Source organism: Chiloscyllium plagiosum, unplaced genomic scaffold, assembly GCF_037043375.1.
Source record: "Chiloscyllium plagiosum isolate Xiang-an unplaced genomic scaffold, Cpla_swu_hap1 HiC_scaffold_21, whole genome shotgun sequence".
Taxonomy (NCBI): Eukaryota; Metazoa; Chordata; class Chondrichthyes; order Orectolobiformes; family Hemiscylliidae; genus Chiloscyllium; species Chiloscyllium plagiosum.
The window spans coordinates 7,569,492-7,592,613 of NW_028270159.1; the positions used below are offsets into that span (position 1 = coordinate 7,569,492).

At 57.2% G+C, this 23,122-nt stretch overlaps 1 protein-coding gene across 1 annotated transcript in view; it reads right to left on the minus strand.

The window, feature by feature from the left end:
- The window catches only part of abl1 (ABL proto-oncogene 1, non-receptor tyrosine kinase), a 193,034-nt gene extending 182,692 nt beyond the window's left edge, over nucleotides 1-10,342 (minus strand). Inside the window, exon 1 of the mRNA XM_087998209.1 lies at nucleotides 10,048-10,342. Within this exon, the coding sequence (XP_087854335.1) occupies nucleotides 10,048-10,180 (133 nt within the window). The 5' untranslated portion in view covers nucleotides 10,181-10,342. The remainder of the gene's footprint in view (nucleotides 1-10,047) is intronic.
- Nucleotides 10,343-23,122: the final 12,780 nt, after the last annotated feature.

Consider the following 23,122-nt stretch of genomic DNA (forward strand, 5'->3'; position numbering starts at 1 on the left):
GCTCAGTGATTAGCACTGCTGCCTCACAGCACCAGGGACCCAGGTTCAATTCCAACCTTGGGTGACTGTCTGTGTGGAGTTTGCACATTCTATCCTTGTCTGCGTGGGTTTCCTTGCACAATCCAAAGATGTGCAGGTTAGGTGAACTGGCCATGCTAAATTGCCCATGGCATTCAGGGATGTGTAGGTTAGGTGCATTAGTCAGCGGTAAATACAACGTAGGGGAATGGGTCTGGGTGGGTTACTCTTCGGAGGGTTGGTATAGACTTGTTGGGCCAAAGGGCCTGTTTCCACACTGTAGGTATTCTAATCTAATTCGAAGATACCCCCTTGTTCTTCTAAATTCCAATGAATATAATTCCAGTCTACTCAATCTCTCCTCATACCAACCCTCTCAACTACAGAATCAACCTAGTGAACCTCCTCTAGTGTTAGTAGATCTTTTCTCAAAGAGACCAAAACTGCATGTAGTACTCCAGGTGTGCCCTCACCTGCACCATATACAGCTACAGCATAACTTCCCTGTTTTTGAACTCAATCCCTTTAGCAATGAAGGGCAAAATTCCATTTGCTGTCTTAAATATTGTTGTACCTACAGACCAACGTCTGTGATTCATGCACAAGGACACCCAGGTCCCTCTGCACAACAGCCTGCTGCAATTTCTTACCATTCCAGTAACAGTCCTTTTTACTGTTATTCCTACCAAAATTGTAGTTCATCTGCCAGACCTTTGCCGACTCACAAACCATCTCTGTCCCTTTGCGAAGTTTCACAGTCCTCTGCACACTTTGCTCTGCCACTCATCTCAGTGTCACCCGCAAACTTTGACACACTACACGTGGTTCCCAACTCTGAATCATCTGTAATTGTGGTCCCAACACTGATCCCTGAGGCACACCACTAGTCACTGATCACTAACCAGAAAAGCACCTATTTATTCTCGCTCTTAGCTTCCTGTTGGTTAACCAATCCTCTATCCATGCTAATACATTGCCCAGAACGCCTTTCATCTTTAAAATATGCAGTCTTTTGTGCGGCACCTTGCTGAATGCCTTTTGGAAATCTAGGTACACCACATTACTGGGTCCCCATTGAACACCATGTTCGTAACGTCTTCATAGAATTCCAAAAGATTAGTTAAACATGACCCGCCCTGCTGCGGTCTGCACAGCGGGACAATTTCTATCTGGATGCCTTGCTATTTCATCCTTGATAATAGACTCAAGCATTATTCCCACTACAGACATTAAGCTAACTGGTCTATAATCTTTTGTCTAGCACCCTTTTAAACAGTGGCATCATATTTGCTGCTTTCCAATCTACTGGAACTGCCCCAGAGTCCAGCAAATTTTGGAAAATTACCACAAGTGCATTTGCTATTTCTCCCGCCATCTCTTATTGCCCTGGGATGCATTCCATCAGGGCCAGAAGACTTGTCTATCCTTAGCTCTATTAGCTTGCCCAACACTATTTCTTTCATGGTAATGATTGTTTCCAGGTCCTCAACTACCTTTGTCTCTTTGGCAATTACTGGCAGTTTATTAGTGTCCTCTACTGTGAAAACCGACACAAAATGCCTCTTCAATGCCTCAGCCATTCCCTCATATCCCATTACTAAATTCAATTTCTCATCATCTAAAGGACCAATATTTACTTTGGCCACCCTTTTTTTGTTTTATATATTTATAGAAACTTTTGCTGTCTTTAAATTCTGAGCTAGTTTTTTTTCTCATAATCTTTCTTACTTTTCTTTATAGCTCTTTTTGTGGCTTTCTGTTGACCTTCAAAGCTTTCCCAATTTTCCAGTTTCCCATTGATCTTGGCAACTTTGTATGCCTTCTCTTCCAATTAGATTGCCTCCCTTATTTCCTGAGACATTCATGGCAAATTACCCCATTTTCTACAGTCCTTCCTTTGCACTGGCATATACTTTTGCTGAGCACTTTGAAATATTGCTCTGAATGTATCTAATATCTAATCAACAATTTTCAGGACAGATTTCCTGACCAAAGAGACGTGAGAATGTCAGACACTAGCACAGAGTAACGATAGTGAATAGGATAGATGTATTTTGTGAAAAACTAGATAAACACAAGGGAGAAAGGAAGAAAAGATTGATGGTTAGGGTCAGATAAGGAAAACAGGAGCAGGCATGAGTGTAGTATGACAGCAGCATGGATCTGTTAAGCAAAATGGCCAGTTTCAGTAGTGTAGATTTTATACTGTGGTACAGAAGTTGAGTATACAATCTAGTCTGGAATTTCAATGTAAGTGCTTAAAGAAGAACATGGAAGTGACAGTATTCAAAGGCAGTTCTATGTGGTGATGAAAACAGTCTGAGGAACTAGAGGACCTCTCTCTTTATTTTAAATAAAATTGTGAGGAGACATTTGCCAAAGAATGACAAAAATAAACAATGTTTCTTTTTAAATCCAAAAGTAAAACAGAAGTAATTTGTGAAATTTTCACATTAGTAACTGTTTCATATTTGCAACAGCTGATATAAAGATTTTGTTTTGATTAGCCATTCCTACAAAGGGTTCACACAATCAGTTGACAGAAATTACTCATAGGAATTACTCATTACACATTCCTGACGAAGGGCTTATGCCCGAAACGTCGATTCTCCTGTTCCCTGGATGCTGCCTGACCTGCTGCGCTTTTCCAGCAACACATTTTCAGAAATTACTCATACTGAAGCAATCTGAACCAATAACGCTGTATAACACGTTAGCTTGAAGAACGACAAACCTAATGGAAACCACCTACAAAAGTGAACAAAGTTAGGGGTGCAATAATGATACGACACATTTGCCACGATTCTGGTTTCATACTCAAATGAATTTGGAAAACTGGGGCAGGAAAATTGGGAGTATCTTTGTTGTTTGGTATGCTTTCCTTTATTGATCAGAGTATTGAATCTTGGAGTTGGAAAGTCTTGTTGTCGCTGTACAGGACTTTGCTACAGGACTTTGGAATATTACATTCAATTCTGGTCTTCTTCCTATCGGAAGGATGTTGTGAAACTTGAAAGAGTTCAGAAAAGATTTACAAGGATGTTGCCAGGGTTGCAGGATTTGAGTTATAGGGAGAGGTTGAAAAGGCTGGGGCTGTTTTCTCTGGTGTGTTGGAGGGGTGACCTTAAAAGTTTATAAAATCATAAGGGGAATGGATAGGATAAATAGACAAGAATCTTTTCCCCAAGGTAGGAGAGTTCAAAACTTGAGGGCATAGGTTTCGGGTGAGAGGGGAAAGATATAAAAGGAACCTGAGGGGCAATGTTTGCGCACAGAGAGTGGTGCGTGTATGGAATGAACTGCCAGAGGAAGTGGTGGAGACTGAATAGGAAGGGTTTGGAGGGATATGGGCCAAGTGCTGGCAAATGGGACTAGATTAGGTTAGGGTATCTGGCTGGCATGGACGAGCTGGACCAAAGTGTCTGTTTCAGTGCTGTACATCTCTATGACTCTATTCACATTCTGCAAACTCTCAGTATTATAGGGTGAGAGACATTTACTGGCAATCTGGCACATGGTTTTCATTTGATTCAACAGAAGACACAAGGGAACAGAGCCCTTTTTCCACCATTAGCATTATCTGTGCAGGTCCTGTCAGGAGGTATTTTTTGCATTAGGTTGTGTCTCTGTTGGGTCTTGTGAAATGACGTTTTCTCAGCAAATTCTGTCGTGGGCATTCTGTTGTAGTTACAGCAGAAACTGACATACCAGGTGCTTAGTTATATCGTATACAACAGGCACTTGACTTAAGTTGGACACTGTGGCAGATCGGACCCAGTTTCATTCTGCATCAAGGGCCCGTGGCAAATTTGATAAGGATATAATTTTATTAGACTTTTTTTTTGATCCAGGAATTGTGGGAGGGAAGTATCCATCCAGATATTAAAAGCCAACCCTTTTTATAAGTGAAAAACTTTCAAACAAAGGATAATTATCTTGGGGACAATTATCTTAACCTGGGTTCACAAGTCTCAGTGCAGGCACATAGCAAGATAATTAAACACCATACAAGACAAAGTGGCTGTTCATCATTGAGCATGCCAAACTAAAAAAAGTAAGTGTTTATTGTGGGGTGGGGGAAAGAAAGGCAAGAAACTAACTGAATCATGGCACTAAAGGATGAACATTTTGAAGTTTTGATGGATTACCTTTGCTCATCAGTTTAGTATTTATTAAACATTCCCCAGCAGACAGCACATGGTCAATGTATCGTCCACAATAAAATGCTTGTGGAAGGACAGGGCTGAATGAACTGAAAAAGATTTTCTCTGCCAACACTTTACTATTTTCAGGACTAAAACTAAAACTTGCACTTTTACGAACGGAAGTGTAAGCCAAAATGTAGTTCTCACTGTTTCTTATCAACAAGTGTTATGCTCAGGGCCAGAGTTCTGTGGTCCTGTTGTACTAAGGACATACCAGAATGGAACATCGTATACTAACCCTGCTTCCGTTGATAATACTGTGAAAGGAACACCAGAAAAGAAAACTCATTTGTATCTGTCAGGATACTAGAAATCGAGCCAAACACCCAAATCTGGGATTTGACTCAAGGAACCAGCTACTATTTCACCTTTTTGGAACTACATTTGTTTTTTAAAAAAACAAGCATTTTTCAAACAAGCCTCGACACTCAATAAACACCTGATAATGGATCATATTAATCAACTTTGCAACACCATGCATTGTACGAAACAGCATTCAAAACAGCAAAATGCCTCAATTGGATATCAGTGCTCATCCTATTCTGACCTCATATGTAATCCAATTTGAATGGCAATCTAATTAAGTCCCACTTCTTCACTCTCACCATATCCCAAAACGTTTCCCCTTTCAAGCATCTATCTGACTACCTTTTAAAAGCTACTACTGAGTCTGTCACATCTATCATGGTCTTAGGCAGTGCATTACTCGTTCACTGTGCAAGAAACATCGTACCATGTTGCCTCGGATTCTTTGTCAAACTGGTAATCCAGAAGTTCTGAGGAAGGGTCACTCAACCCAAAATGTTAACTCGGATTTCTTTCTACAGACGCTGCCAGGCTTGCTAAACTTTTCTAGCAATTTATGTTTTTGTTTCTAGTAATCCACCCTTTTGCCAGTGAAAATAGGTTCTTTTTATTCACTCTATCTAAACATCCATTTGGCCTTCCCCGCTCAATGCAGAACAACCCCTGCTTCTCCAGTCTCTCATAACTGGAAAATGAGGATTACTTAGAGCATCCAGAGTTAGTAAAAGACTATCAAGTGGATATAACATGAGCATAATTATGAGGTGACAAAGTTAATAGTCATAGAGATGTATACCACAGAAACAGATACTTCAGTCCAAGTCATCCATGCCAACCAAATATTCGAAATTAATCTAGTCCCATTTGCTAGCACTTGTCCCATATCCCTCTGAACCCTTCCTATTCATGTACCCATCCAGGTGCCTTTTAAATGTTGTAGTTGTACCAGCCTCCATCACTTCCTCTGGCAGCTCATTCCATACACGCACCACCTTTTGAGTGAAAAAGTTGCCCCTTAGGTCCCTTTTATATCTTTCCCCTCTCATCCTAAACCAGGGAAAAAACCCAGCCTCATTTATCACTCCACCCTGGAGGCTCCCTGCCTCCATTCCTGATGAAGGGCTTTTGCCCAAAACGTTGATTTCCCTGCTCCTCAGATGCTGCCTGACCTGCTGTGCTTTTCCACTCTGATCTAAACTTTGGTTTCCAGCATCTGCTATCCTCACTTTTGCCAGGAAAAAAACCTTGTCTATTTACCCTTTTAATGCTCATGATGTAGACTGTTAGCACCTTAAATGTGAACAGAGGAATTTAAGGAAATAAAAAAGACACAATGTACACTCCAGGATTTGAGCAGAAAAATCAAGACTGACTTTCTCGTGCAACACTAATGGAACACTGCAGTGTCAGAGATGCTGTCTTTCAGATGAGACATTTAATGAACGTATCAGCCAAGTTGGGTGAACGAAATGCTTTTTCAAAAAAACACCAGGGAATTTATTTAATGTTTAGATAATACTTATCCCTCAAACATCATCCTAGAAAAGCAGATTATCTGGTCATTATCACATTTAGCACCATTTTCTAAATTAGTTGCTGCGATTCCTGCATGGTAATAGTGATCGTAATTAAATGTTCTGTTGGTTGCAAAAGCTTTGAGGCAGCCAATGGATAAGAAAAGCACTATATAAATGCAATTTTTAAAGCCAAATTGCAAAATCTACTTTGTGATGTTTCATTTTTCAGCTGTTCAATATTAGTTGAGTGTTGAGGGACAACCAAAGTGACTGAACACTTTAGACATTGATTGCCATTGGGACCCTTGGAGGTGTTGGATAGAATATTCACAATTTCAGTACGAGCTAGAGTGCTGACTCCAAATGACATTCCGTTATAAAGAATTACTTTCTCTCCCCACCACAACAGCCAGTTTTCTTTCACTTTTATTTTTTTTTTAAATAGAAAACATAAAATTTGGGCATAAGTAACACACTTCTTTCATGCCTGTTATTTGATTTTTAAACAATTTATAGAGATTACATCACCATTCAGCAGGAGAAGTGCACAATTGTTCTAATTTAAATTTGCACAATGAAAGCACTGCACACAATCACCTGCCCACAGGAGACATTGAAAGAAATTTTACACAATCAAAAGTGTGCTAATAGAAACAGCTTCAAGAAAACTATTGTAAGTAATGCAACTGGAATATTACGAAGCCACCACATGGTCTACAAACACCAATAATAAGGACAGTCAGAAAACTGTACATTTTGCCTCACATTTATATTACATACTAGCAATACTTCAATCTTCAATTTTAACTTTGTAAACTGATTTGACAATTTTGGAAGTTAAAGAAGCGCTGTCACCTTTTTCTATCACTGTTAATCAGTTTCCTTTTGTTAATTTCAGTTTATCAGCAAAAATCACAGTCCACATTATATGCATCATATAGTTGTCACTTGCAGTAGTGTGACTTTGGTAGAAGAAATGAATGTTTACGTTCATGGAGGGGATGCCAATGAAGTGGGCTGCTCTATCCTGATTGTCCCAATGGGGCAAACAGCAGAAAACTAACCTGATAATAAAAACAAAAAGTGCTGGAGCACTCAGGTCTGACAGCATCAGCTGAGAAAAAAAACGGAGTAAGTGTTTTGAGTCTAATATGACTCTTCTTAAGTCCATTTCTGAAGTAGTCATTTGGACTCAAACCATTAACTGTTTCTCTATCCAAAGATGCTGCCAGGCCTGAGTTTTTCCAGCATTTTGTTCTTTTAAAAATGTCCAGATTTTCACCACCCGCAGTATCTGCTTTTAAGTTGGTTAAACTATAGCAATAATCAGTGCATGCAACAGAGTTTTTAAACTCTTGCCGTTTTGTACCCTAGCTACTTCAGTTGCAGTGAATGGGATGTGTTCTTCCTGGGTCTCCAGAATAACAATATTTACATGCTTTAACATACCAGATACTCTGCAAAAAGACTTTCACTGCCAATTTGGTATGCAGCCCTGGTGATAATTTTATTCATTCACAAGAGTGTTGCTAACATGGCCATTATTTATTATCCATCCTCACTAGCCAAACTGGTTAAAAACAACAGATTTACTTCCCTAAAGGATATTTGTGAACCAGATGAATTTTTACATTAGAAAGAATTGTGAAGGTGGTGTTTGGTATGCTTTCCTTTATTGGTCAGAGTTAGGAGGTCATGTTGTAGCTGTACAGAACATTGGTTAGGCGACTTTTGGAAAATTGTGTGCAATTCTGGTCTCCTTCCTATCGGAAAGACGTTGTGAAACTTAAAAGATTCAGAAAAGATTTACAAGGATGTTGCCAGGGTTGGAGGGTTTGAGCTAGAAGGAGAGGCTGAACAGGCTGGGACTGCTTTCCCTGGAGCATCGGAGGCTGAGGGGTGACCTTATAGAGGTTTATAAAAGCATGAGGGGCATGGATAGGATAAATAGACAAAGTTTTTTTTTCCCTGGGGTGGGGGTGTCCAGAACTAGAGGGCATAGGTTTAGGGTGAGAGGGGCAAGATATAAAAAGACCTAAGGGGCAACTTTTTCACGCAGAGGGTGGTATGCGTATAGAATGAGCTACCAGAGGAAGTGGTGGAGGGTAATACAATTTAACATTTAAAAGGCAGCTGGATGGGTATATGAAGAGGAAGAGTTTGGAGGGATATGGACCAGGTGCTGGCAGATGGGACTAGATTGGGTTGGGATATCTGGTCGGCATGGACGAGTTGGACCAAAGGCTCCGTTTCCATGCTGTACATCTCTATGTCTCTATGGTAATTCATGGACATCATTACTGATACGATCACTTCTTCAATTCCAGATTTAGTCAATTAAGTAATTTTAAATTCCTCAGACGCCGCGGTGGCTTGGTAGTAGGATTTGAACATAGGGCTCCAATTCATTAACCCCTGGATTATAATTTGAATAATATAACGCAATTGTTACCATAAGTTATTACATTTTCTCTCAGTCAGCAATTCAGATAAAAACATAGGCTCACAGATGGTACTGAGTACTGCACTGTTGGAGGTGCTGTCTTCGGGATGAGCTATTAATCAATGAGATGTAAAAGAGCACATATCACTGTTCTGAAGAAGGGCAGTAAAGTTCGCCTTTGTGACCTGGTCAACATTATGCCCTCAACTAAAATCATTAAATAGAAAGAACACAGATAACACAGTAAGAATCTGGCCATTGTCACATCGCTGTAGTACACCACAAATAGCAGACAGATTGACTGTCATATTTAATCCACGTCTAACACAGATGTGTTCAGAATCTTCCAGTCATCCACGTGGTCGTCAATGTTTCAAATCCATCTGGAAAGTAGATTCAAAGTCACCAGCAAGGAACCAGTCCTAACTGCTGTGCATCATTAAATATGCTCATTCCAGAATGCCCAGCTAACTAAGGTGTTTGAGTAATCCAAGAGTAGCAGGTGAGGGGTGACCTGATTGAGGTATTTAACATTATGAAAGCAATCGATAGGGGACACAGAGACGACATTGCCACTTGTGACATCTCGGCGATAAATGTACAACAGCCACACATAAATTTGATGGAAAATTAAAAAGAAATCTCTTCATCGAGAGAACAGTTAGAATGTAGAACTCACTGTTGCGCAGAAAGTTTAGATGCATTTAAGTAGTAGTAAGAAAAGTGCATATACGAGAAAGGAACACAAGAATGTGTGATAGTGTGAGTGGAAGTAGGATGGACGTAGACTACTGTGGAGCATAAACACCAGCATTGATATATTGAATTGAATTACCTGTTTATGTGCAGTAGATTGGATGTAATTTGATGCACTGATTACTCTAAGTGAAAATCCCTTGGTGAAAAACACAAGTGACTAAATTAAAGAGTTCCTTTCCATGTTTTCAAATTATACAAAGAGGATGTACTTTTTCTCCTGAAAGTACTCTCTCTAGATTCAGCTTCACTGTTTCTTGAATATGCCATTTCCTCTATATGCACCTGTATCTCAAAAACAATGCTACTCACTGATGGACCTCTCAGATTGCTTCTCTATAATGTTTTGAAATAACTGTGCAATTGAAAATTCTCGAACAGTAGTGAGTAAAGAATTTAATGTACTCTGAACTCAAACCTGGCGACTGAAGTACCTTAGCTCTTCCACTCATCCAATAAACTGCAGCAGCAACAGGCTTAGAAATACAATAGCGTTTTAAAAACGAACAGCCACCACACTAGTTACAATCAATGGCACAAGTTAACAATTTTCAAAAGAAAAGTGGATGAAATCGTATGGAGTGGTCACCAAAAACATCAAACAGATTTCACAAAATTCTAGTAAAAACCTAGAACATATGTTCTATGTTGATCATTTCCATTTCTGGCATATAACCCTGATCTCCGTTCTTATATTTTGGATTGATTGATTTTACTAGCCTGGAATGTTTATACTTTGCTTGACAAAGTGGATGGTTGCCATCAACAAGCAAATGCATCCAATTATCAGATATCTCCTTACCGTGCTCCACAAACACATTGAAATGCTGAGCTCCATGTTTGGCTGCCTCTCGCTTCCCCCCTTTGATAAAGTGCAGCGCAGGCAGTGTCGGCCTTCTTTGGTCCGCAAGAACTTTGCCTGGTTGTTGCCCCATAAATTAATCCACTCCAGGTCCAAACAATAATTAAAAAAAGTACAAAAAATATATACTCTCTTACAAGTGATGGGTAAGAGGAAGGGGTGAGGAGAGTGTGTCCACAAAAGGAGACACCCTGGCTTCGGGAGGAAATGTGAAAAGGGGGGGACAGAAAGTTAGAGGGGGGGGGTAAAGGGGTTCATAAGCTGGGGAGCAGAGAAGGATCAGGAAGGGGGTCACAGGTGAGGAGCCAAGGAAGGGGTAACTGACTAGGGGTCAGGGAAGATGGGTCAAAACCTAGAGGTCAAGAAAGGAAGGGGGGGGGTGAAAGGCACAGAGGGGGGTATCTCAGTTTGGGACAAACAGGGTTTAAAGGCTGGGGTCAGCTAGGGGTTGGGGGGTCAAAGTTCCCAGCTCTGGGGGCGTGGGGGGAGGGGATGACCCTCCGGCTTCCCTCACGGGGCGCTGTTTCGGGACAAGTCCGTTCCCGTCAAACCCCCCTCCCTCATATTTTTCTTCACTTTCCCCCCCACCCGCCCTCACCCCACCGGGGGATGTGTTGGGTGGGCGGGGACACACAGGAGGCCGAAGCTAGAAGCCGCCGCCGCTCCGTCGCTCCCGCTCTCCCTTAGCCGGAGGCGCCCGCCATGTTCGGGGCAAGCGGAATGAGGCCACGCACCGTGCGTCTGACGTCAGCGCGTTGGGCCAGGAGGGCGGGGCCACAGGGGCATCGGGTGGGAGGGGGAGGATTGATGTGGGGGAGGGGAACAGGGGTCAGAGTGGGGGAGGGGGGGAACAGGGGTCAGAGTGGGGGAGGGGGGGAACAGGGGTCAGAGTGGGGGAGGGGGGAAACAGGGGTCAGAGTGGGGGAGGGGGGAAACAGGGGTCAGAGTGGGGGAGGGGGGAAACAGGGGTCAGAGTGGGGGAGGGGGGAAACAGGGGTCAGAGTGGGGGAGGGGGGAAACAGGGGTCAGAGTGGGGGAGGGGGGGAACAGGGGTCAGAGTGGGGGAACAGGGGTCAGAGTGGGGGAGGGGGGTCAGAGTGGGGGAGGGGGGTCAGAGTGGGGGAGGGGGGGTCAGAGTGGGGGAGGGGGGTCAGAGTGGGGGAGGGGGGGTCAGAGTGGGGGAGGGGGGGTCAGAGTGGGGGAGGGGGGTCAGAGTGGGGGAGGGGGGAGGGGGGTCAGAGTGGGGGAGGGGGGAGGGGGGTCAGAGTGGGGGAGGGGGGAGGGGGGTCAGAGTGGGGGAGGGGGAGGGGGGTCAGAGTGGGGGAGGGGGAGGGGGGGTCAGAGTGGGGGAGGGGGAGGGGGGGTCAGAGTGGGGGAGGGGGAGGGGGGGTCAGAGTGGGGGAGGGGGAGGGGGGGTCAGAGTGGGGGAGGGGGGGTCAGAGTGGGGGAGGGGGAGTCAGAGAGGGGGAGGGGGAGTCAGAGTGGGGAGTGGGGAGTGGGGGTGGGGGAGGGGGAGGGGGAGGGGGGGTCAGAGTGGGGGTGGGGGTGGGGGAGGGGGAGGGGGGGTCAGAGTGGGGGAGGGGGGGGTCAGAGTGGGGGGGGGAGGGGGGGTCAGAGTGGGGTGGGGGTCAGAGTGGGGGAGGGGGAGGTCAGAATGGGGGAGGGGGAGGGGGAGGTCAGAATGGGGGAGGGGGAGGTCAGAGTGGGGGAGGGGGAGGGGGAGGTCAGAGTGGGGGAGGGGGAGGGGGAGGGGGTGGGGGAGGGGGAGGGGGAGGGGGAGGGGGAGGTCAGAGTGGGGGAGGGGGAGGGGGAGGGGGAGGTCAGAGTGGGGGAGGGGGAGGGGGAGGGGGAGGGGGAGGGGGAGGTCAGAGTGGGGGAGGGGGAGGGGGAGGTCAGAGTGGGGGAGGGGGAGGGGGGTCCGAGTGGGGGAGGGGGAGGGGGGTCAGAGTGGGGGAGGGGGAGGGGGAGGGGGGTGCGGAAGGGGGGTCAGAGAGGGGGAGGGGGGTCAGAGAGGGGGAGGGGGATCAGAGTGGGGGAGGGGGAGGGGGAGGGGGAGGGGGAGGGGGGGTCAGAGTGGGGGAGGGGGAGGGGGGTCAGAGTGGGGGAGGGGGAGGAGGGTCAGAGTGGGGGAGGGGAACAGGGGTCAGAGTGGGGGAGGGGGGAACAGGGGTCAGAGTGCGGGAGGGGGGAACAGGGGTCAGAGTGGGGGAGGGGGGAGGGTCAGAATGGAGGAGGGGGGTGAGGGTCAGTGTGGGGAAGGGGGGAGAGGGTCAGAGTGGGGGAGGGGGCCAGAGTGGGGGAGAGGGCCAGAGTGGGGGAGGGGGGAGAGGGCCAGAGTGGGGGAGGGGGGAGAGGGTCAGAGTGGGAGAGGGTCAGAGTGGGGGAGGGGAGTGGGGGAGGGGGGAGAGGGTCAGAGTGGGGGAGGGGGGAGAGGGTCAGAGTGGGGGAGGGGGTCAGAGTGGGGGAGGGGGGAGAGGGTCAGAGTGGGGGAGGGGGTCAGAGTGGGGGAGGGGGGAGGGGGTCAGAGTGGGGGAGGGGGGAGAGGGTCAGAGTGGGGGAGGGGGTCAGAGTGGGGGAGGGGGGAGAGGGTCAGAGTGGGGGAGGGGGTCAGAGTGGGGGAGGGGGGAGGGGGTCAGAGTGGGGGAGGGGGGAGAGGGTCAGAGTGGGGGAGGGGCGAGGGTCAGAGTGGGGGAGGGGGGAGGGTCAGTGTGGGGGAGGGGGGAGGGTCAGTGTGGGGGAGGGTGGGGGAGGGTCAGAGTGGGGGAGGGGGTCAGTGTGGGGGAGGGGGGAGGGTCAGTGTGGGGGAGGGTCAGAGTGGGGGAGGGGGTCAGAGAGGGGGAGGGGGCAGAGAGGGGGAGGGGGGAGAGGGTCAGAGTGGGGGAGGGGGGAGGGGGTCAGAGTGGGGGAGGGGGGAGGGGGTCAGAGTGGGGGAGGGGGAGGGGTGTGGGGAGGCGGGGGTGGGGGAGGGCTGAGAGGGGAGAGGGGTGGGGGAGGGATGGGAGAGGGGATGGGAGAGGGGTGGGGGAGGTGGGGAGAGGGGTGGGGGAGGTGGGGAGAGGGGATGGGAGAGGGGTGGGGGAGGTGGGGAGAGGGGTGGGGGAGGTGGGGAGAGGGGTGGGGGAAGGGGGGGGAGGTGGGGGAAGGGGGGGAGGTGGGGAGAGGGGTGGGGGAAGGGGGGAGAGGAGGGGGAGAGGGGTGGGGGAAGGGGGGAGAGGAGGGGGAGAGGGGTGGGAGAGGAGGGGGAGAGGGATGGGAAAGGGCTGGAGACGGGTGGGGGGAGAGGGGAGGGGGAGAGGGGTGGGGGAGGTGGGGAGAGGGGTGGGGGAGGTGGGGAGAGGGGTGGGGGAGAGGGGTGGGGGGGAGTGCGGGGGAGACGGGGAGACGGGTGGGGGGGGAGTGGTGGGGGAGGGGGGAGTGGTGGGGGAGGGGGGGGAGTGGTGGGGGAGGGGGGAGTGGTGGGTGGGGGAGGGGGGGAGAGGGGTGAGGGAGGGGGTGAGAGGGGTGGGGGAGGGGGGGAGTGGTGGGTGGGGGAGGGGGGGAGAGGGGTGGGGGAGGGGGTGAGAGGGGTGGGGGAGGGGGGAGAGGGGTGGAGGGGGGTAGAGGGGTGAGGGGGGGAGAGGTGTGGGGGAGGGGAGAGGTGTGGGGGAGGGGAGAGGGGTGGGGGGGGAGAAAGGGGAGAGGAACAGGGGTCAGTGGGGGAGGAGAGAGGGGGAGAGAGTGGGGAAGGGGAGAGTGGGGGAGAGGGGTGGTGGGGGAGAAAGGGGAGAGGGGTGGTAGGGGAGAGGGGTGGTAGGGGAGAGGGGTGGTGGGGGAGAAAGGGGAGAGGGGTGGTGGGGGAGAGGGGTGGTGGGGGAGAGGGGTAGTGGGGGAGAAAGGGGAGAGGGGTGGTGGGGGAGAGGAGTTGTGGCCGAGAAAGGGGAGAGGGGTGGTGGGGGGAGAGGGGTGGTGGGGGGAGAGGAGTGGTGGGGGAGAAAGAGGAGAGGGGTGGTAGGGGAGAGGGGTGGTGGGGGAGAAAGGGGAGAGGGGTGGGGGGGGAGAAAGGGGAGAGGGGTGGTGGGGGAGAAAGGGGAGAGGGGTGGTGGGGGGAGAGGGGTGGTGGGGGAGAAAGGGGAGAGGGGTGGTGGGGGGAGAGGGGTGGGGGGGGAGAAAGGGGAGAGGGGTGGGGGGGGAGAAAGGGGAGAGGGGTGGGGGGGGAGAAAGGGGAGAGGGGTGGGGGGGGGAGAAAGGGGAGAGGGGTGGGGGGGGGAGAAAGGGGAGAGGGGTGGGGGGGAGAAAGGGGAGAGGGGTGGGGGGGGAGAAAGGGGAGAGGGGTGGGGGGGGAGAAAGGGGAGAGGGGTGGGGGGGAGAAAGGGGTGAGGGTTGGGGGGGGAGGGGTGGGGGGGGGAGAAAGGGGAGAGGGGTGGGGGGGGAGAAAGAGGAGAGGGGTGGTGGGGGGGGGAGGGGTGGGGGGGGGAGAAAGGGGAGAGGGGTGGGGGGGGAGAAAGAGGAGAGGGGTGGTAGGGGAGAGGGGTGGTGGGGGGAGAGGGGTGGGGGGGGAGAAAGGGGAGAGGGGTGGGGGGGGAGAAAGGGGAGAGGGGTGGGGGGGAGAAAGTGGAGAGGGGTGGGGGGGGAGAAAGGGGAGAGTGGTGGGGGGGAGGGGTGGGGGAGAGGGTTGGGGGGGAGAAAGGGGAGAGGGGTGGGGAGGGGAGAAAGGGGAGAGGGGTGGGGGGGGAGAAAGAGGAGAGGGGTGGTAGGGGAGAGGGGTGGTAGGGGAGAGGGGTGGTGGGGGAGGGGTGGGGGAGAGGGTTGGGGGGGAGAAAGGGGAGAGGGGTGGGGAGGGGAGAAAGGGGAGAGGGGTGGGGGGGGAGAAAGGGGAGAGAGGTGGGGGGGGTGAGAAAGAGGAGAGGGGTGGTAGGGGAGAGGGGTGGTAGGGGAGAGGGGTGGTGGGGGAGAAAGGGGAGAGGGGTGGTGGGGGGAGAGGGGTGGTGGGGGAGAAAGGGGAGAGGGGTGGGGGGGGAGAAAGGGGAGAGGGTGGCGGGGAGAAAGGGGAGAGGGTTGGGGGGGGAGGGGTGGGGGGGGGAGAAAGGGGAGAGGGAGGGGTGGGGGGGAGAAAGGGGAGAGGGAGGGGTGGGGGGGAGAAAGGGGAGAGGGAGGGGTGGGGGGGAGAAAGGGGAGAGGGAGGGGTGGGGGGGAGAAAGGGGAGAGGGGTGGGGGGGGAGAAAGGGGAGAGGGAGGGGTGGGGGGTAGAAAGGGGAGAGGGGTGGGAGGGAGAAAAGGGAGAGGGGTGGGGGGGAGAAACGGGAGAGGGGTGGGGGGGAGAAACGGGAGAGGGGTGGGGGGGGAGAAACGGGAGAGGGGTGGGGGGGGAGAAACGGGAGAGGGGTGGGGGGGAGAAACGGGAGAGGGGTGGGGGGGAGAAACGGGAGAGGGGTGGGGGGGAGAGAAACGGGAGAGGGGTGGAGGGGGAGAGGGGTGGAGGGGGAGAAAGGGGAGAGGGGTGGGGGGGGAGAAAGGGGAGAGGGGTGGGGGGGAGAAAGGGGAGAGGGAGGGGTGGGGGGGGAGAAAGGGGAGAGGGGTGGGGGGGAGAAAGGGGAGAGGGAGGGGTGGGGGGGAGAAAGGGGAGAGGGGTGGGGGGGGAGAAAGGGGAGAGGGAGGGGTGGGGGGTAGAAAGGGGAGAGAGGTGGGAGGGAGAAAAGGGAGAGGGGTGGGGGGGAGAAACGGGAGAGGGGTGGGGGGGAGAAACGGGAGAGGGGTGGGGGGGAGAGAAACGGGAGAGGGGTGGGGGAGGCGGGGGGAGGTGGGGAGAGGGGTGGGGGAGAGGGGTGGGGGGGAGTGCGGGGGAGACGGGGAGACGGGTGGGGGGGGAGTGGTGGGGGAGGGGGGAGTGGTGGGGGAGGGGGGGGAGTGGTGGGGGAGGGGGGGAGTGGTGGGTGGGGGAGGGGGTGAGAGGGGTGGGGGAGGGGGTGAGAGGGGTGGGGGAGGGGGGGAGTGGTGGGTGGGGGAGGGGGGGAGAGGGGTGGGGGAGGGGGGGAGAGGGGTGGGGGAGGGGGTGAGAGGGGTGGGGGAGGGGGGAGAGGGGTGGGAGAGGGGTGGAGGGGGGGAGAGGGGTGAGGGGGGGAGAGGTGTGGGGGAGGGGAGAGGTGTGGGGGAGGGGAGAGGTGTGGGGGAGGGGAGAGGGGAGAGGAACAGGGGTCAGTGGGGGAGGAGAGAGGGGGAGAGAGTGGGGAAGGGGAGAGTGGGGGAGAGGGGTGGTGGGGGAGAAAGGGGAGAGGGGTGGTAGGGGAGAGGGGTGGTGGGGGAGAAAGGGGAGAGGGGTGGTGGGGGAGAGGGGTGGTGGGGGAGAGGGGTAGTGGGGGAGAAAGGGGAGAGGGGTGGTGGGGGAGAGGGGTTGTGGCCGAGAAAGTGGAGAGGGGTGGTGGGGGGAGAGGAGTGGTGGGGGAGAAAGGGGAGAGGGGTGGGGGGGGAGAAAGGGGAGAGGGGTGGGGGGGGAGAAAGGGGAGAGGGGTGGTGGGGGGAGAGGGGTGGTGGGGGAAAAAGGGGAGAGGGGTGGTGGGGGGAGAGGGGTGGGGGGGGAGAAAGGGGAGAGGGGTGGGGGGGGAGAAAGGGGAGAGGGGTGGGGGGGGAGAAAGGGGAGAGGGGTGGGGGGGGAGAAAGGGGAGAGGGGTGGGGGGGAGAAAGGGGTGAGGGTTGGGGGGGGAGGGGTGGGGGGGGGAGAAAGGGGAGAGGGGTGGGGGGGAGAAAGGGGAGAGGGTTGGGGGGGGAGGGGTGGGGGGGGAGAAAGGGGAGAGGGGTGGGGGGGGAGAAAGAGGAGAGGGGTGGTAGGGGAGAGGGGTGGTGGGGGAGAAAGGGGAGAGGGGTGGGGGGGAGAAAGGGGAGAGGGGTGGGGGGGGGAGAAAGGGGAGAGGGGTGGGGGGGAGGGGTGGGGGAGAGGGTTGGGGGGGAGAAAGGGGAGAGGGGTGGGGAGGGGAGAAAGGGGAGAGGGGTGGGGGGGGAGAAAGAGGAGAGGGGTGGTAGGGGAGAGGGGTGGTAGGGGAGAGGGGTGGTGGGGGAGGGGTGGGGGAGAGGGTTGGGGGGGAGAAAGGGGAGAGGGGTGGGGAGGGGAGAAAGGGGAGAGGGGTGGGGGGGGAGAAAGGGGAGAGGGGTGGGGAGGGGAGAAAGGGGAGAGGGGTGGGGGGGGAGAAAGAGGAGAGGGGTGGTAGGGGAGAGGGGTGGTAGGGGAGAGGGGTGGTGGGGGAGAAAGGGGAGAGGGGTGGTGGGGGGAGAGGGGTGGTGGGGGAGAAAGGGGAGAGGGGTGGGGGGGAGAAAGGGGAGAGGGGTGGGGGGGAGAAAGGGGAGAGGGTTGGGGGGGGAGGGGTGGGGGGGGAGAAAGGGGAGAGGGAGGGGTGGGGGGGAGAAAGGGGAGAGGGAGGGGTGGGGGGGAGAAAGGGGAGAGGGGTGGGGGGGGAGAAAGGGGAGAGGGAGGGGTGGGGGGTAGAAAGGGGAGAGGGGTGGGAGGGAGAAAAGGGAGAGGGGTGGGGGGGAGAAACGGGAGAGGGGTGGGGGGGAGAAACGGGAGAGGGGTGGGGGGGGAGAAACGGGAGAGGGGTGGGGGGGAGAAACGGGAGAGGGGTGGGGGGGAGAAACGGGAGAGGGGTGGGGGGGAGAAACGGGAGAGGGGTGGGGGGGAGAGAAACGGGAGAGGGGTGGAGGGGGAGAGGGGTGGAGGGGGAGAAAGGGGAGAGGGGTGGGGGGGGAGAAAGGGGAGAGGGGTGGGGGGGAGAAAGGGGAGAGGGAGGGGTGGGGGGGAGAAAGGGGAGAGGGGTGGGGGGGGAGAAAGGGGAGAGGGAGGGGTGGGGGGTAGAAAGGGGAGAGAGGTGGGAGGGAGAAAAGGGAGAGGGGTGGGGGGGAGAAGCGGGAGAGGGGTGGTGGGGAGAAACGGGAGAGGGGTGGGGGGGAGAAACGGGAGAGGGGTGGGGGGGAGAGAAACGGGAGAGGGGTGGGGGGGAGAGGGGTGGCGGGGGAGAAAGGGGAGAGGGATGGGGGGGGAGAAAGGGGAGAGGGGTGGGGGGGAGAAAGGGGAGAGGGGTGGGGGCGGAGAAAGGGGAGAGGGGTGGGGGGGAGAAAGGGGAGAGGGGTGGGGGGGGAGAAAGGGGAGAGGGGTAGGGTGGGGGGGAGAAAGGGGAGAGGGGTGGGGGGGAGAAAGGGGAGAGGGGTGGGGGGGAGAAAAGGGAGAGGGGTGGGGGGGAGAAACGGGAGAGGGGTGGGGGGGGAGAAACGGGAGAGGGGTGGGGGGGGAGATATGGGAGAGGGGTGGGGGGGGAGAGGGGTGAAGGGGAAGAAAGGGGAGAGGGGTGGAGGGGGAGAAAGGGGAGAGGGGTGGAGGGGGAGAAAGGGGAGAGGGGTGGGGGGAGAAAGGGGAGAGGGGTGGGGGGAGAAAGGGGAGCGAGGTGGGGGTGAGAGTGGTGGGGGGGAGAAAGGTGAGAGGGGTGGGGGGGAGAAAGGGGAGAGGGGTGGGGGGAGAAACGGGAGGGGGTGGGGGGGCGATGGGTGGGAGGGGTGGGGGGAGAAAAGGGAGAGGGGTGTGGGGGTGATGGGTGGGGGGGTGGGGGGAGAAAGGGGATGGGGGAGAAAGGGGAGGGGGTGGGGGGGAGATGGGTGGGGGGGGAAAGGAGAGAGGGGTGGGGGGGGAGAAAGGGGAGAGGGGTGGGGGGGGAGAAAGGGGAGAGGGCTGGGGGGGGAGAAAGGGGAGAGGGCTGGGGGGGGAGAAAGGGGAGAGGGGTGGGGGGGGAGAAAGGGAAGAGGGCTGGGGAGGGAGAAACGGGAGAGGGGTGGGGGGGAGAAACAGGAGAGGGGTGGGGGGGAGAAAGGGGAGAGGGGTGGGGGGGGAGAAAGGGGAGAGGGGTGGGGGGGAGAAAGGGAAGGGGCGGAGAAAAAGGGAGGGGGGTGGGGGGGGAGATGGGTGGGGGGGAGAAAGGGGAGAGGGGTGTGGGGGATATGGGTGGGGGGGAGAAAGGGGAGAGGGGTGGGGGGGAGTTGGGAGGGGAGAGGGGTGCGGGGGAGTTGGGAGGGGAGAGGAGTGGGGAGAAGGGTTGGGGGAGGGGAGAGGGGTGGGGGAGAGAAACAGGTGAGGGGGGAGAAAGGGGAGAGGGGTGGGGGGGGAGAAAGGGGAGAGGGGTGGGGGGAGAAAGGGGAGAGGGGTGGGGGGGGAGAAAGGGGAGAGGGGTGGTGGGCGAGAAAGGGTAGAGATGTGGGGAGGGAGAAAGGGGAGAGGGGTGGGGGGAGAAAGGGGAGAGGGGTGGTAGGGGAGAGGGGTGGGGGGGAGAGAGGGGTGGGGGGGAGATAGGGGTTGGGGGGGAAAGGGGAGAGGGGTGGGGGGGGAGAAACGGGGGAGGGGGAGAAAGCAGAGAGGGGATGGGGGGGAGTAAGGGGAGAGGGGTGGGGGGGAGAAAGGGGAGAGGGGTGGGGGGTGAGAAAGGGGAGAGGGGTGGGGGGTGAGAAAGGGGAGAGGGGTGGTGGGGGAGAAAGGGGAGAGGGGTGGGGGGGGAGAAAGGGGAGAGGGGTGGGGGGGGAGAGAGGGGAGAGGGGTGGGGGGGGGAGAGAGGGGTGGGGGGGAGCAAGGGGAGAGGGGTGGGGGGGGAGAAAGGGGAGAGGGGTGGTGGGGGAGAGGGTTGGGGGGGGAGAAAGGGGAGAGGGGTGGTCGGGGAGAAAGGGGAGAGGGGTGGGGGGGAGAAAGGGGAGAGGGGTGGGGGGGGAGAAAGGGGAGGGGGGGGGAGAAAGGGGAGAGGGGTGGTAGGGGAGAGGGGTGGGGGGGGAGAAAGGGGAGGGGGGGGGAGAAAGGGGAGAGGGGTGGTGGGGGAGAAAGGGGAGAGGGGTGGGGGGGGAGAAAGGGGAGAGGGGTGGGGGGGGAGAAAGGGGAGAGGGGTGGGGGGGGAGAAATGGGAGAGGGGTGGGGGGGGAGAAAGGGGAGAGGGGTGGGGGGGGGAGAAAGGGGAGAGGGGTGGGGGGGGAGAAAGGGGAGAGGGGTGGGGGGTGAGAAAGAGGAGGGGGGTGGTGGGTGAGAAAGGGGAGAGGTGTGGGGGGGAGAGGTGTGGGGGGGGAGAGGCGTGGGGGGGAGAAAGGGGAGAGGGGTGGTGGGGGAGAAAGGGGAGAGGGGTGGTGGGGGAGAAAGGGGAGAGGGGTGGTGGGGGAGATAGGGTAGAGGGGTGGGGAGGGAGAAAGGGTAGAGGGGTGGGGAGGGAGAGGGGTGGTGGGGGAGAAAGGGGAGAGGGGTGGTGGGGGAGATAGGGTAGAGGGGTGGGGAGGGAGAAAGGGTAGAGGGGTGGGGAGGGAGAAAGGGGAGAGGGGTGGGGGGGAGAAAGGGGAGAGGGGTGGTGGGGGAGAAAGGGGAGAGGGGTGGGGGGGAGAGAGGGGTGGGGGGGGGAGGGAGGGGTGGTGTGGAGAAAGGGGAGAGGGGTGGGGGGGAGAAACGGGAGAGGGGTGGGAGAGGGGTGGGAGGGGGAGAAAGCGGAGAGGGGATGTGGGGGAGTAAGGGGAGTGGGGTGGGGGGGAGAAAGGGGAGAGGGGTGGGGGGGGAGAGAGGGGAGAGGGGTGGGGGGGGAGAGAGGGGAGAGGGGTGGGGGGGAGAGAGGGGTGGGTGGGAGAGGGTTGGGGGGGGAGAAAGGGGAGAGGGGTGGTGGGGGAGAAAGGGGAGAGGGGTGGTGGGGGAGAAAGGGGAGAGGGGTGGTGGGGGGAGAGGGTTGGGGGGGGAGAAAGGGGAGAGGGGTGGTGGGGGAGAAAGGGGAGAGGGGTGGGGGGGAGAAAGGGGAGAGGGGTGGGGGGGAGAAAGGGGAGAGGGGTGGGGGGGGAGAAAGGGGAGAGGGGTGGTGGGGGAGAGGGGTGGTGGGGGAGAAAGGGGAGAGGGGTGGGGGGGAGAAAGGGGAGAGGGGTGGGGGGGGGAGAAAGGGGAGAGGGGTGGGGGGGGAGAAAGGGGAGAGGGGTGGGGGGGGAGAAAGGGGAGAGGCGCGGGGGGGAGAAAGGGGAGAGGGGTGGGGGGTGAGAAAGAGGAGGGGGGTGGGGGGTGAGAAAGGGGAGAGGTGTGGGGGGGAGAGGTGTGGGGGGGAGAGGTGTGGGGGGGAGAGGTGTGGGGGGGAGAGGCGTGGGGTGGAGAAAGGGGAGAGGGGTGGTGGGGGAGAAAGGGGAGAGGGGTGGTGGGGGAGAAAGGGGAGAGGGGTGGTGGGGGAGAAAGGGTTAGAGGGGTGGGGAGGGAGAAAGGGGAGAGGGGTGGGGGGGAGAAAGGGGAGAGGGGTGGTGGGGGAGAAAGGGGAGAGGGGTGGGGGGGAGAGAGGGGTGGGGGGGGAGAGAGGGGTGGGGGGGGAAAGGGGAGAGGGGTGGGGGGGGGAGAAACGGGAGAGGGGTGGGAGGGGGAGAAAGCGGAGAGGGGATGGGGGGGAGTAAGGGGAGAGGGGTGGGGGGGAGAAAGGGGAGAGGGTGGTGGGGGAGAAAGGGGAGAAGGGTGGGGGGGGAGAGAGGGGAGAGGGGTGGGGGGGGAGAGAGGGGTGGGGGGGAGCAAGGGGAGAGGGGTGGGGGGGGAAGAAACGGGAGAGGGGTGGAGGGGGAGAAAGCGGAGAGGGGTGGGGGGGAGAAAGGGGAGAGGGATGGGGGGGAGAAAGGGGAGAGGGAGGGGGGGGAGAAAGGGGAGAGGGGTCGGGGGGAGAAAGGGGAGAGGGGTGGGGGGGAGAAAGGGGAGAGGGGTGGGGGGTGAGAAAGAGGAGAGGGGTGGGGGGGTGAGAAAGGGAGAGGGGTGTGGGGTGAGAAAGGGGAGAGGGGTGTGGGGTGAGAAAGGGGAGAGGGGTGGGGGGTGAGAAAGGGGAGAGGGGTGGGGGGGAGAAAGGGGAGAGGGGTGGGGTGAAGAAACGGGAGAGGGGTGGGGGGGGAGAAACTGGAGAGGGAGAAACGGGAGAGGGGTGGAGAGGGAGAAACGGGAGAGGGGTGGGGGGGAGAAAGGGGGAGGGGGGGAGAAAGGGGAGGGGGGGTGGGGGGGGGAGATGGATGGGGGGGGGAGAAAGGGGAGAGGGGGTGGGGGGGTGGTGGGGGGGAGAAAGGGGAGAGGGGTGGGGGGGAGAAAGGGGAGAGGGGTGGGGGGGTGGTGGGGTGAGAAAGGGGAGAGGGGTGGGGGGGGAGAATGGGGTGGGGGGGTGGTGGGGGGGAGAAAGGGGAGAGGGGTGGGGGGGGAGAAAGGGTTGGGGGGGTGGTGGGGGGGGAGAAAGGGGAGAGGGGTTGGGGGGGAGAAAGGGGAGAGGGATGGGGGGAGAAAGGGGAGAGGGGTGGGGGGGAGAAAGGGGAGAGGGGTGGGGGGGAGAAAGGGGAGAGGGGTGGGAGGGGAGAGGGGTGGGAGGGGATAGGGGTGGGGGGGTGGGAGGGGAGAGGGGTGGGAGGGGTGAGGGGTGGGAGGGAGAGGGGTGGGGGGGGAGAGGGGTGGGGGGGGTGAGGGGTGGGAGGGGTGAGGGGTGGGAGGGTTGAGGGGTGGGAGGGGAGAGGGGTGGGAGGGGAGAGGGGTGGGGGGGAGTGTATTGGGAGGGGAGAGTGGTGGGGGGGAGAGTGGTGGGGAGGAGAGGAGTGGAGGGGTGGGGGGGTAGAGGGGCGGGGAGAGGGGTGGGGCGGGGAGAGGGGTGGGGCGTGGAGAGGAGTGGGGGGGAGAGGGGTGGTGCGGGGAGAGAGGTGGGGGGGGGAGACGGGGGAGAGGGGTGGGGGGAGAGGGGTGGTGGGGGAGAAAGGGGAGAGGGGTGGTGGGGGAGAAAGGGGAGAGGGGTGGTGGGGGAGAAAGGGGAGAGGGGTGGTGGGGGGGAGAAGGTTGGTGGGGGGGAGAGGGGTGGTAGGGGAGAAAGGGGACAGGGGTGGTGGGGGAGAGGGGTGGTGGGGGAGAATGGGGAGAGGGGGTGGTGGGGGAGAGGGGTGGGGGGGAGAAAGGGGAGAGGGGGTGGGGGGGAGAAAGGGGAGAGGGGTGGGGGGGGAGAAAGGGGAGAGGGGTGGGGGGGGAAGGGGAGAGGGGTGGGGAGGAGAAAGGGGAGAGGGGTGGTGG